This window comes from Malania oleifera, chromosome 4, assembly GCF_029873635.1.
Source record: "Malania oleifera isolate guangnan ecotype guangnan chromosome 4, ASM2987363v1, whole genome shotgun sequence".
In the NCBI taxonomy this organism is placed as follows: Eukaryota; Viridiplantae; Streptophyta; class Magnoliopsida; order Santalales; family Ximeniaceae; genus Malania; species Malania oleifera.
In genome coordinates this window covers 120,706,526-120,717,875 of record NC_080420.1, presented here as the reverse complement: position 1 = coordinate 120,717,875, position 11,350 = coordinate 120,706,526, and the positions used below count along the sequence as shown (strand labels likewise).

Sequence of the window (11,350 nt, the reverse complement as noted above, 5' to 3'; positions counted from 1 at the left end):
CTGCCTCCTGATAAGACTATAGTAGGGAACAAATGGGTGTATAAACAAAAAACAAACTCCGATGGTTCTGAAGTACGACATAAAGCTCGTTTAGTGGCAAAGAGCTTTACTCAGGAATATGACATTGATTATGAGGAGACATTTGCCCCCGTTGCTCGTATTACCTTCGTTCGCTTCCTTTTGGCTATTGCTTCTACTCGACGATGGCCTTTATTTCAAATGGATGTTAAGAATGTCTTCTTACATGGTGATTTGGCTGAGGAGGTATATATGCAGCCCCTCCTGGGTATCCTCATTCTCCTGGTCAGGTCTGTCGTCTCCGCCGTGCCTTTTATGGGCTTAAGCAAGCTCCTCATGCTTAGTTTGCCAAGTTCATCTCCACTGTTGCCCAACTTGGGTTTGCTTCTAACCCCTATGACTCAGCCCTTTTAACCCGTCACACTGCTACTGGCATCACTCTTCTATTACTTTATGTTGACGATATGATCATTACTAGTGATGATACTTCTGGTATTCATGAGCTTAAGCACTTTTTGTGTCAGCAGTTTGAGATGAAAGATCTCGGTTCTCTTCGCTAGTTCTTTGGCTTAGAAGTGTCCCCTACCTTTGATGGCTACTCCTTGACCCAAGCCAAATATGCCTTTGATCTTCTTACACGTGCTGGTCTTACCGATTGTAAGATAACTGATAGTCCGCTGGAGCCCAACATCAAACTTCGTCCTACTGATGGGGAGCTCCTTCCCGATACCACTCGTTACCGACAACTTGTTGGGAGCTTGATTTATCTCACTGTCACTAGATCGGACATTGCCTATGCGGTGCACCTTGTTAGTTAGTTTATGTCGGTTTCTCGTTCCGTTCACTATGCAGCTGTTCTTCGCATCTTACGATATGTGAAGGGCACCTTATTTCATGGCCTTTTTTTTTTCTTCTCACTCATCTTTGACATTACAAGTTTATTCAGATGCTGATTGGGTAGTGGACCCTACTGATCATCGGTCTACCACTGATTTTCTTTTTTTACTTGGTGACTCTCTTATCTCTTGGCGGAGCAAAAAGTAGACTACCGTTGCTCGCTCTAGCATTGAGACTGAGTATCGGGCCCTCACTGATACTACTTTTGAGCTTCTTTGGCTTCTCCAAGATATGGGAGTTCCTCAACCTTCGAGCACTCCGCTTTATTATGACAATCATAGTGCTGTCCAGATCGCTCACAACAATGTCTTTCATGAACGCACCAAACATATCGATATTGACTGTCATTTTGTGCGTCATCATCTTCAGGACGGGACACTTCGCCGCTTGTCAGTTCCTTCGGCTGATCAGTTGGCTGATATCTTCACGAAAGCTCATCTATCTGGTCGTCATTGTGTTTTAGTCTGCAAACTCTAGATGACATCTTCGATACTACCTTGAGTTTGAGGGGGGATGTTAGCATATCTCTTTCATATATCTTCCCAAAATACCCTTGTATATCTCCCTATAAAAGGATGGCATTGTACAGTTTTATGTGTACAAAAATAGATTAATAAAATTTTATCAATTTCAACACCCTCTATATACAATTTTTTTATTTAACATTAAAATTTAACTCAATAGGTAATTCAATGACTATGAAACATATTCAACATTGTAATAATTATCTATAATTACAAATAATCATTTTGGTACATGTATTGCACATACTATTCAATATTTGTGAGTAGTTGTAATGATAAGAAAAGTATCGTAATCGATTCAAGTATAAAAAAATGATGTAATTTTTTGTAAGAAATAATTTTCACCTGTTCAAACTTGTCTGCCAACTCAAGATCATACCAAATTTATCGTAAAAAAATAAATGAAATTTGAGCAAATAAGGAAATAAATATTTTTATCTATCTAAATTCACTTGAATCGAGTAGAAATAATAGTGCCACATGTCAACGCCTCAAGAATGCCAATTTTCATCAATTGAAAAAAAGTTAAATCACTAATTTAAACTTGCTATAAATTTGACTAAGAAATAAGTACAGCTTGAGAAAATAAGGATTTCCATCGAAATTTGCTTGAACTAGGTCAAAATAAGAATACCACATGCCAAAAGGAAAATCAACTTAATTGTGGCAAACACAGCCTTTCATTACTTCAAAAAATTCAAATTCAAATTACCTAATGGCATTTTGGTAAATAACTTCTGATCTGTGTCCATATATAGCCGACCTAGTAGTTTATACCACTATATAGATGCTCCATGTTTCAGTATTCAAAACCCCAGTCTCTTGAAGTCCATATTGAAGCCCTCATTTCTCCCATCACTCGTCTTCCCTGCTCTCTAGGGTTTTTGAATTTACTTCATCGGGAGCTCTTCGATCGAGCGAGTGATCATGTCTCTGAGGCCGAACGCGAGGGCCGAGGTTCGCCGGAACCGGTACAAGGTGGCAGTCGATGCCGAGGAAGGTCGGAGAAGGAGAGAAGATAACATGGTTGAGATCCGGAAGAATCGCAGGGAAGAGAGCTTGCAGAAGAAGAGAAGGGAAGGGATGCAAGCCCAGCAGTTTCCCGCCTCAGTTCCGCCTTCCTCTGTTGAGAAAAAGGTATCCTTATGCGCACGTATATAGGAGTGTGTGTATTGTTTCAGTTCATTTTGTTGAAATTATGCTCTGATCGGGCACAACATGGTTGATTTGATCCTTTGATTAAGCGCTGGGGCATACGTTTTTGCGTGCGTGCGTGTGTCTATATATATGTAGACACTACTGTGATCATGTTTCGTTAGTTTCTGTACCCTAGGGTTTGATTAAATTGAAATTTGATGCTTAATTAGAGTGTGTATGTATGCGTGTTTTGTGGGTTTGTGTGTTTTTGTCAATTAGGATTTTGCAGTGGGGTTACGTATTGTTGACTAGTAAGTAGCATCTGTTCACTCGTTGCGTATTTTTTACTGTTTTTGAACGAAGTAGAACTCATTTAAAATTCTGTTTGGGCGTATTAGGAGTTTGACAGAATGAGTTGCTGGATTAAAATTTTGTTCCAATTAGACGATGCCGTGTAAATTTTTACAACAGTTGAATTTGTAATATTGCTGTTAGTAAGCTTCATACGGTTTTGATTAGTCTCATTTGAGCTTTCTTAATGGTTACATCCCTATATAATACATAAATAGAACTGTAAAAGACAGAAGTTGAACTGAACCATTTTTTCAAGGGCAAGAAATTCCAACCTTCCCTAAAATTTGATAAAAAGAGGTGGATTTACTCCGAGGTTTCAAAATTTTCAGAAACCTCCCCTGAGGTTCAGTGAAAAGCCAGAGACTCAAACTTCTTCTGAGCTTTCAAAAATTCAAAGACCTTCCTAGATGTTTGATAAACAGATGCAGGATCCCTTTGATATTTGCCAAAAATCAAATATTGGGGTCCTTGGGGAGGTCTATGATATTTTTTTAAACTCAAGCTTGCGTTCTTTATTGAATCTCAAAAGAGGTCCATGAGATTTTTGAAACCTAACGGGAGCTCCATATCTTTTTGCTAAACCTTAGGGGAGGTTGGTGTCTTTTGCTCTTATTTAAAAGGTTCCAAACCTTAGAACCAGAATCATATCATACTGTTTTTTGGTTCCTTGATGGTTCCACATGTGACTTTTTCTTCAATTTCAAATTAAAGCATTTCGTCTAATATAGTAGTCCAATACCATATGGGCTTTGAGGATGTTTATGTTCAAACTAAGAATGTGAATAATATAGATATATGTAGAGTGAACAAGCATAATGAATTGTAGAAGAAAAAGTAATGAGGGGAGAAACAGAACATCTCTTATTTGTTTGTTGAATTTAATGCAGTTCTTTGCTATTTTTATTTTCTAATTTAAAGTGATCCTGAATATCTCTAGCCTCCACACATTCACTTGGTTACCTGCTCAAGCTAAAAAACGATCCTGATTTTGGTTCTTCAATGGTTCCATCCCTACCACAACTGACCAATTATTAAATATTTCTAAAATTTCATTCCAAAATTAAACCACTTTTAAATGGGGAATAGGGGATATGGCTTCAGGTGTTTCAGTAGTTGATTCTGATCTCGTTTCTCTTTTAAGGGAGCAGGCAGAGGGGTTCAGTTTGAGGTTAGTTAAATGTGTTGCTTGTACTCATGTTGGTGCTGTGTCGTTGGATTTGTTAGCAAAGTTATTATTTGATTAAAGTTTTGAAATTCTGAGGTTTGTTGTTTATTAATAGTTAATTTAAAACTTGTGGGTGTGTTATTTATTGTTAACCACACATGTACTAGGGGTTTGAACTTCATAATTGTTTGGGCTTAGATTTATCCTTTCAAGGGTATCTTGTGTCACTCTTGCTATTATTGTGCTATCTTGAATTATTTTAGTTATTGATTTTGGAGTTGCAGGTTGGTTCTTTTCATTCTGAACTTAAAATTTCCTTTATATTGCAGCTAGAACATCTACCAGCCATGATTGCAGGTGTTTGGAGTGATGATGGCAATTCACAACTTGAAGCAACTACGCAGTTCCGAAAATTACTTTCAATAGGTGGATATTTGTTTTTTTATTTTTTATTTTTAAAGTCATTGATATACTAATATTAATTAATTATTTACGTGTGCTATTAAATTTGGTCAGAGCGCAGTCCTCCAATTGAGGAAGTTATACAAGCAGGGGTGGTTCCACGTTTTGTTGAGTTTCTTGTTAGAGAGGACTTCCCACAGCTTCAGGTTTGACATGTTATGATTTGTTCTCTTCCATGTATTATTATAATACTTGTACGTATTCTCACATAATCACATTATCATTGTCTTAAAATCTCTACAGTTTGAGGCTGCTTGGGCTCTAACCAACATTGCTTCGGGCACATCAGATAACACGAAAGTGGTTATTGATCATGGAGCTGTCCCTGTCTTTGTGAAACTTCTTGGATCACCAAGTGATGATGTTCGCGAGCAGGTATGTGGAATAAAATCAGACATTATTACTTTTTCCATTTTCCTTCCATTTAGATTTGGACAAAACACTGGATGCATTGCAGTTGGTTGTGTAGCATATTGGGAATGAATATTTGGTTTTAGGTGTAATGCTCATTTGTTCGTTTTGGACATGTAGGCTGTGTGGGCTTTAGGAAATGTTGCTGGTGATTCTCCTAGATGCCGTGATCTTGTCCTTAGCCATGGTGCTTTGCTTCCTTTACTGGCACAACTGAATGAGCATGCAAAGCTTTCTATGCTGAGAAATGCTACATGGACTCTTTCAAACTTCTGTAGGGGCAAGCCGCAACCTCCTTTTGATCTGGTTAAGTCTTTGACGATGTCTTTTTTGTGTTTGTTTATATGTCCACCTTATAATTTAAATATAATGTTATAAGTAGTAGTTTTAAATTGTACAAGAATGTCAGTAAAGCAGTAGTTGTTGCTGAATCTTGCTAACTGTTTTTCACCCTTATTTATGTTGCTTTTATTTTTTTGTGCACATAATGCAGTAGTGCTTAACAATGTTTTAAAATGTAGATAGGAAATCAGTGTGGACTGCTGGTAAAGCTACTGGGGTCGGTCAATTCTACTGGACTAGTGGGTCAGCATAGCTGGACTGATGACATTAGAAATTATGATATGGTTGTTAAATAATTTGTTTCTCTGTGTTTTGCATGCTTCATGTAATGAAATTTGATGATATAAAACGGTAAGAGAACGCAATTAACATGGACACAAAAACTGTATGCGATAATATGTTTAATTTTATTAGAAATATATGAAAATAGGCTCAATGTAATTTTAAAGGAAGAGGTAGCTAGGAGAGAGGAGTTGGTGGGATAAGGACATTCAAACAGCAGAGCTAAAACGAAAAGAATTTAGCTAGAGTTAAGTGATGGCAGCATTGTAGAAATAGGGGAAATTTTGAATTTATATGGAGGCAAAAAAAAAAAGGAAAAAAAAAAAAAGGACATAAAAGGGATTTTTAATCAAGCTAAACTTGGAGCATATGGTAAATTGTGTACTAGTCTAGGCTTGCTTGGGCTAGAAAATAAAAAGTGGAGATCCACGTAATCTTAAATGTATTAAATTTAAAGACATAATGTTAAAGAACAAGATAAAGAAAAAGATGGCAATATTATTTTTTTTAATAGAAGTAATTTAATCAAAACCTAGTAGAAGGATACCTAAATGTAAAAGTAAATATGTTCATAACGTGATAATTATTGTGAAAATGAAATTATGAGCTATACAATGGACTTTGGGAAGGAGTAATTGTACAAAGACCATGCTTAAGAACAAGGGTTACAAGAATTAGTTTGGTTTTATACTTCTGAAATCTGCGATAGAGGCTATATATTTGTCAAGATCAATGGAAACTTGTAAAAAGGGAGTAGGTAAAAATAGTGTCTTGAGGTCAGGAAAGATTTTGTATAATGGGGTAAGAAGTAAGAACTACCAAGGACTATAGGGTTAGAATCTAGGAGGTTTAGAATTACATCAAATTTATGTCATGGCTTGGCTTTAGCTTTGAGTCCTTAAGTTTTTGCTTATGGATGATCTTACTGGACATGTCCAGTAAGGTTCTATCATGTGCACTGTTTCACGATGAATGTTATCTTAATATATAAAACTAAGAGCGAAGTAGATTTTAAACTAGAATTGTAGAGAAAATGGTTTTGAATCTAGAGGTTTCAAGACCATGCTTGAAATATGATTCTGTTCCTGGGAGAAATGATGAAGACATTGTTAGAACCTAATGGTCCCTATGAGTAGATTCTGTTATTGTGGACCTATTATGCAAGAACAAGGATAAAATGACGATTATGTAATACATAATTAAAGTAGGTTGTGTAAAATGTAATAGTACATTTGGTGTCTTAGTGTTACTAGAATATACCTAAAATTAGAAAATGAGTTTTATAAGGCAACTATAAGCCCAACTAAAATATGGACCAGAGTGTTGGTTAACTAATAAAAAACCTATTTGACAAGTAAATTTGGCTGAAATAGGAATGTTGAGATGGATGAATGTTGCAACTCTAAAAGTTAAATGTGAGAAATGAATGCATCAATGGTAAGCTACTAGGAGCACATCTAAAAGATAAAGGTGGCACATCTAAAAGATACAACGTGGTTCAAATGATTTTGACACTTTCATCTTGAGGTGAATAATACTCCAGAGAGGGTGTTTCTGTTGATGCTAGAAATTGTATTGAGTGAGGGTTAGGTCCTGTATTTAGTGTATCTAAGGCATTGCTATAGATTTTATAAGAAAAAAGTGTTATTTTTTTTCTATATGAAGTAGAAGTGTGACAACTAACAAATGTGATGAGTGACATTTTATTTCTAGAGAGAATATCATGTGTACCAGGCATTTTTTTTTTTCAAATGTTTGTTTCCTATTAGTTGGAAGAAGTTGATTTTAGATATATGAAAATTTCTAGTTGTAGAAAGTTAAAGTGTTGCCAAATGGCAAAGCTGCCAATTTGGTATTTCTTGTGGCAAGATTCAGCTGTTCATCGAAATTGGCAACCTGTTAGGTAAGGCTGAGCAAGTGAGTAACCCCTGTTGGCTGGGGCAAACCTGATTCAACCAAATTCCAGGTTTCATAAGGGGCTTGGCCCAGTCAAGTGACGGGATTCAGTTTGGGCAACCAGCCTTGGCCAAGTGGCAGCATGATGCTAACTTACTCATTTTTAGTCTGTCTACTGTCGTATTTCTATAGTGGAAAACATGGAGGTTGATATTTGTCATTGTTAATATGTTTTTTGCAGGTTAAGCCTGCACTTCCTGCGCTAGAGCGTCTAATACATTCAAATGACGAGGAAGTATTGACGGATGCGTGTTGGGCACTATCTTATCTTTCAGATGGTACAAATGATAAAATCCAAGCTGTTATTGAAGCAGGGGTGTGTGCACGACTTGTTGAGCTCTTACTGTGAGTTTTCAATTTTTTTTTTGAAAGATCTTTTGTTTTGGTAGCCAATTTTATTTTTTTTATATTAAATGGATATGCATCGAAGTTCTGAAATTCTTCAGTATTTGGCAGTCACCCGTCTCCTTCTGTTCTCATTCCTGCTCTCCGCACAGTTGGCAATATTGTTACTGGAGATGACATGCAAACTCAGGTATGAGACCATCTTCTGGTTATATGGCTTACATGGATCTATATTCAAATTTCGTCTCTTGGTTAATGAGTTTATAATGCCCATTTCCTCAGTGTATCATCAACCATCGGGCACTTCCCTGCCTACTGAATTTGTTGACCAATAACTATAAGAAGAGCATTAAGAAGGAAGCGTGCTGGACTATCTCAAATATAACTGCTGGGAACAAGGAACAGATCCAAGTAAGTAGCAGTTTTGGAGTTTTGAGTTTTTTCTTGTATTGAAAATCCGATTCTATGAGAAAAGCACTTGGTGTAAAACTTCCATTATTTATCTTTTGTGTTTTTGGAGGTATTGAATGGTTAATATCAAGTGTAAGCATTGAACTCCACAGGCTGTTATCGAGGCTAATATAATAGGGCCTCTTGTCCATCTTCTGCAAAATGCTGAGTTTGATATAAAAAAGGAAGCTGCATGGGCAATTTCAAATGCTACGTCTGGTGGTACTCATGAGCAAATCAAGTATGATTTTAATAAGAATTTTGTCTCTCTTTATTCTGCTATATTTAAATGAGGGTTTAATTATGATTGTTGATGATAGGTACCTTGTGAGCCAAGCGTGTATTAAGCCATTGTGTGATCTTCTGGTCTGTCCTGATCCTAGGATCGTTACTGTTTGTTTAGAAGGGCTTGAAAATATCTTAAAAGTTGGGGAAGCTGAAAAGAATCTGGGTAATACTGGTGGTGTGAATCTGTATGCACAAATGATTGATGATGCAGAGGGTCTGGAGAAAATTGAGAACCTACAGAGCCATGACAACAATGAAATCTATGAGAAGGCAGTGAAAATTCTTGAGACATACTGGTTGGAGGAGGATGATGAGTCAATGCCGCCAGGTGATGGTTCCCAACCAGCTTTCCGATTTGGAGGGAATGATGTTCCTGTTCCATCCGGTGGATTCAGTTTCAGCTGAAGGTATGTTTTCTTTTCCTATCTCAGGTTTCTGTATCTTTAGGAATTATTTTCTTTGTTTGGATGACTTCCATTTGGTCTTTCAGACTATTAGTGCCCCATATTTATCCAGGATCATTTTCTGAATGTTTGCAATCTGATTCTTTGACACATAATTTGTTTGTAGAAGATGGGCTCCAGGATGCTTCGGTGGTTCATCGAAAACACCATCAGTATGGCAGGGTGTAATGGTTGGGTCTGGTTCCAGCGTCGTGTGGTCATGTTTGGGGTCCTGTTTGGTCCAGTCTCTGTTGTGGTCAAAATGGGTGCTTGATTAGCTCGGATGATGCGTGGTGGTCGAATAGAATGGAGAATGATGCATGGATTGGCTGCTTGATGGATGTGATTCATTCCTATTATACCAAGAAATGCTATAAGAAACCAGGGTCCGACGTTTTCTGGGAGAGGTATACCTTGCAGCTGGTTTTGATAATACAGATGTCAGGTCGTCCTTGTTCTTATTGTCTTGGTCAGTCTTTGTAGTCATCATTATCACCCGTTGCTTTTTCCTTCTTTTTTCGCCTGTTTGATGGGGTGACTTGGTGCTCCCAAAACATGTATCTTGCTAGCCTTGTAGTTATGAGAAATATGAAAATTTCTTCGTCCTTGTAAGCGTTGTGTAGAAGTTTCCCCTCGGCTGGTTTTTTATACAAGTTATTTTGCTATTCTTATCGAGGGGAACTGTCAAAATCTTATGATATTAAGAGGCAAAATGGAAGTTACAAGTGTTACTGCTTTACTGCCTTCTTGTGCTTATCCTGCTCCTTTTTTATTCTAGAGAGAAGTTATACCTTGCTCATTGCTGCTGCTGCTGTTCCTCAGAGATTAACCCAGTTCACTTGTTTGGTTTGTGGAATTGAATGAGATGGGAATAGAATAGAATGAAAAGTTGAGTAGTGTGGCGAAGTCGAGTCATAAATTTGGGTTTGTTCTTGCGATTTCAGTACCAAATGTGCAGTTAGTGATATCGTAATTGTTTGAAGTTGGTATTGATATTTTACTTTCATCTTCAATACCGTTGTGTAGAAAATGTCGAACCATCGTTCAATTGGATAAGTTGTTTGTGTTTAGCATTTGAGTATTAGCTATACTGCCAGATTGGTCAGTTTTCTTGTCAAATTATGTAGTCAGATTAGTCTAGATGTTTTTACATGTGCATTTTTATCGGCACTTTGTTATCCTTTTACTTGTTGGGACTATGATTCTTTGCAGTACGAAAACAAATTTGAATTGAGCTGGAAAACTTTAATTCAGTTCGATTCAAGTTCAAGTATGATTTGGGTTAATCTTTTTTTATTTGCACAATTGGATTCATTCTAATTCATAGTTCAGTTTGATTTATTCAATTTGCCAAAACCAAGAACCAAACGGAATTGTAAGGTTTGTAAATTTTTTAAGACCCAGAATTTACTCAAAAAGCATCTAACTAAACCATTTTGGAACGTTAGGACAAAGCCAATCTTATCATATGTTAGGAGCTTGATATTCAAAAAAAATTAAATTTTAAAAAAATATAATATAAAATTGTATAGAGTTGTATATAAATCATGAATATTTTAAAATAAAGCTATATATATATATATATATATATCTCTGATATATATGGAGAGAGAGAGAGAGAGAGCATCGTAATTTGTTTTGTTAAGTAGTGTATATGTTTAAGGTTTGAACTATCTACAAGTAAAGATTGTTCTTATAGAAAATTTTAGAATGTCTTATGATATGGGAGGACCGTTGTGAGCTAACAAATTATATTGCTTTATAAAGAACACGCTCCCAATCCATTGTCGGGCCTAGAGAAAGTTTCAAGTTGAAAAAATGACCATTGTATTTCACATAAAAATCTTTTCCTCTTGCAAAATTCAAGTTGATCTTATTGACTCATTAAATTGTTGAAATAATAATTAAATGTCTCAAATTTGATAAACTCTCTAGTTGTTATTATAAAATATCTTTCTTTTTTCTTATTTTTGCTCGAAGATTGTCATCGTGAATTATTGACCAATTAACGTTAATATCTTACAATAACAATAAGAAGTATGAGTATGCTCGAGTAAAGTTGAGCCAACATAACGGGACATTTGAGCTTGACTCGATTCAAAAATTTTAAGTTCAACTCAATCGGGTAAACGATGGGAGTAACTATGACTCTCTTAAGGTAGTCAAATACCTCGTCATCTAATTAGTGACGCGCATGAATGGATTAACGAGATTTTCACTGTCCCTGTCTACTATTCAGGAAAACAACAACCAAGGGAACGAGTTTAACAGAATCA

General features: G+C 36.3%; 1 protein-coding gene across 2 annotated transcripts; it reads left to right on the top strand.

Moving 5' to 3' along the window:
- The first annotated feature begins 2,219 nt into the window (after positions 1-2,219).
- On the top strand, positions 2,220-9,813 carry LOC131154573 (importin subunit alpha-1-like). Of its 2 annotated transcripts, none has more exons than XM_058107419.1 (11): positions 2,220-2,576; positions 4,425-4,521; positions 4,612-4,703; positions 4,801-4,932; positions 5,089-5,274; positions 7,730-7,893; positions 8,005-8,083; positions 8,176-8,304; positions 8,457-8,584; positions 8,664-9,038; positions 9,205-9,813. In XM_058107419.1, the coding sequence occupies exons 1-10, from the start codon at positions 2,367-2,369 to the stop codon at positions 9,034-9,036; spliced, it is 1,590 nt and encodes a 529-aa protein (XP_057963402.1). In that variant the 5' UTR covers positions 2,220-2,366; the 3' UTR covers positions 9,037-9,038; positions 9,205-9,813. The 2 variants fall into 2 exon arrangements, with proteins under 2 accessions (XP_057963402.1, XP_057963400.1); XM_058107417.1 differs by having other exon boundaries at positions 9,202-9,813.
- Positions 9,814-11,350: the final 1,537 nt, after the last annotated feature.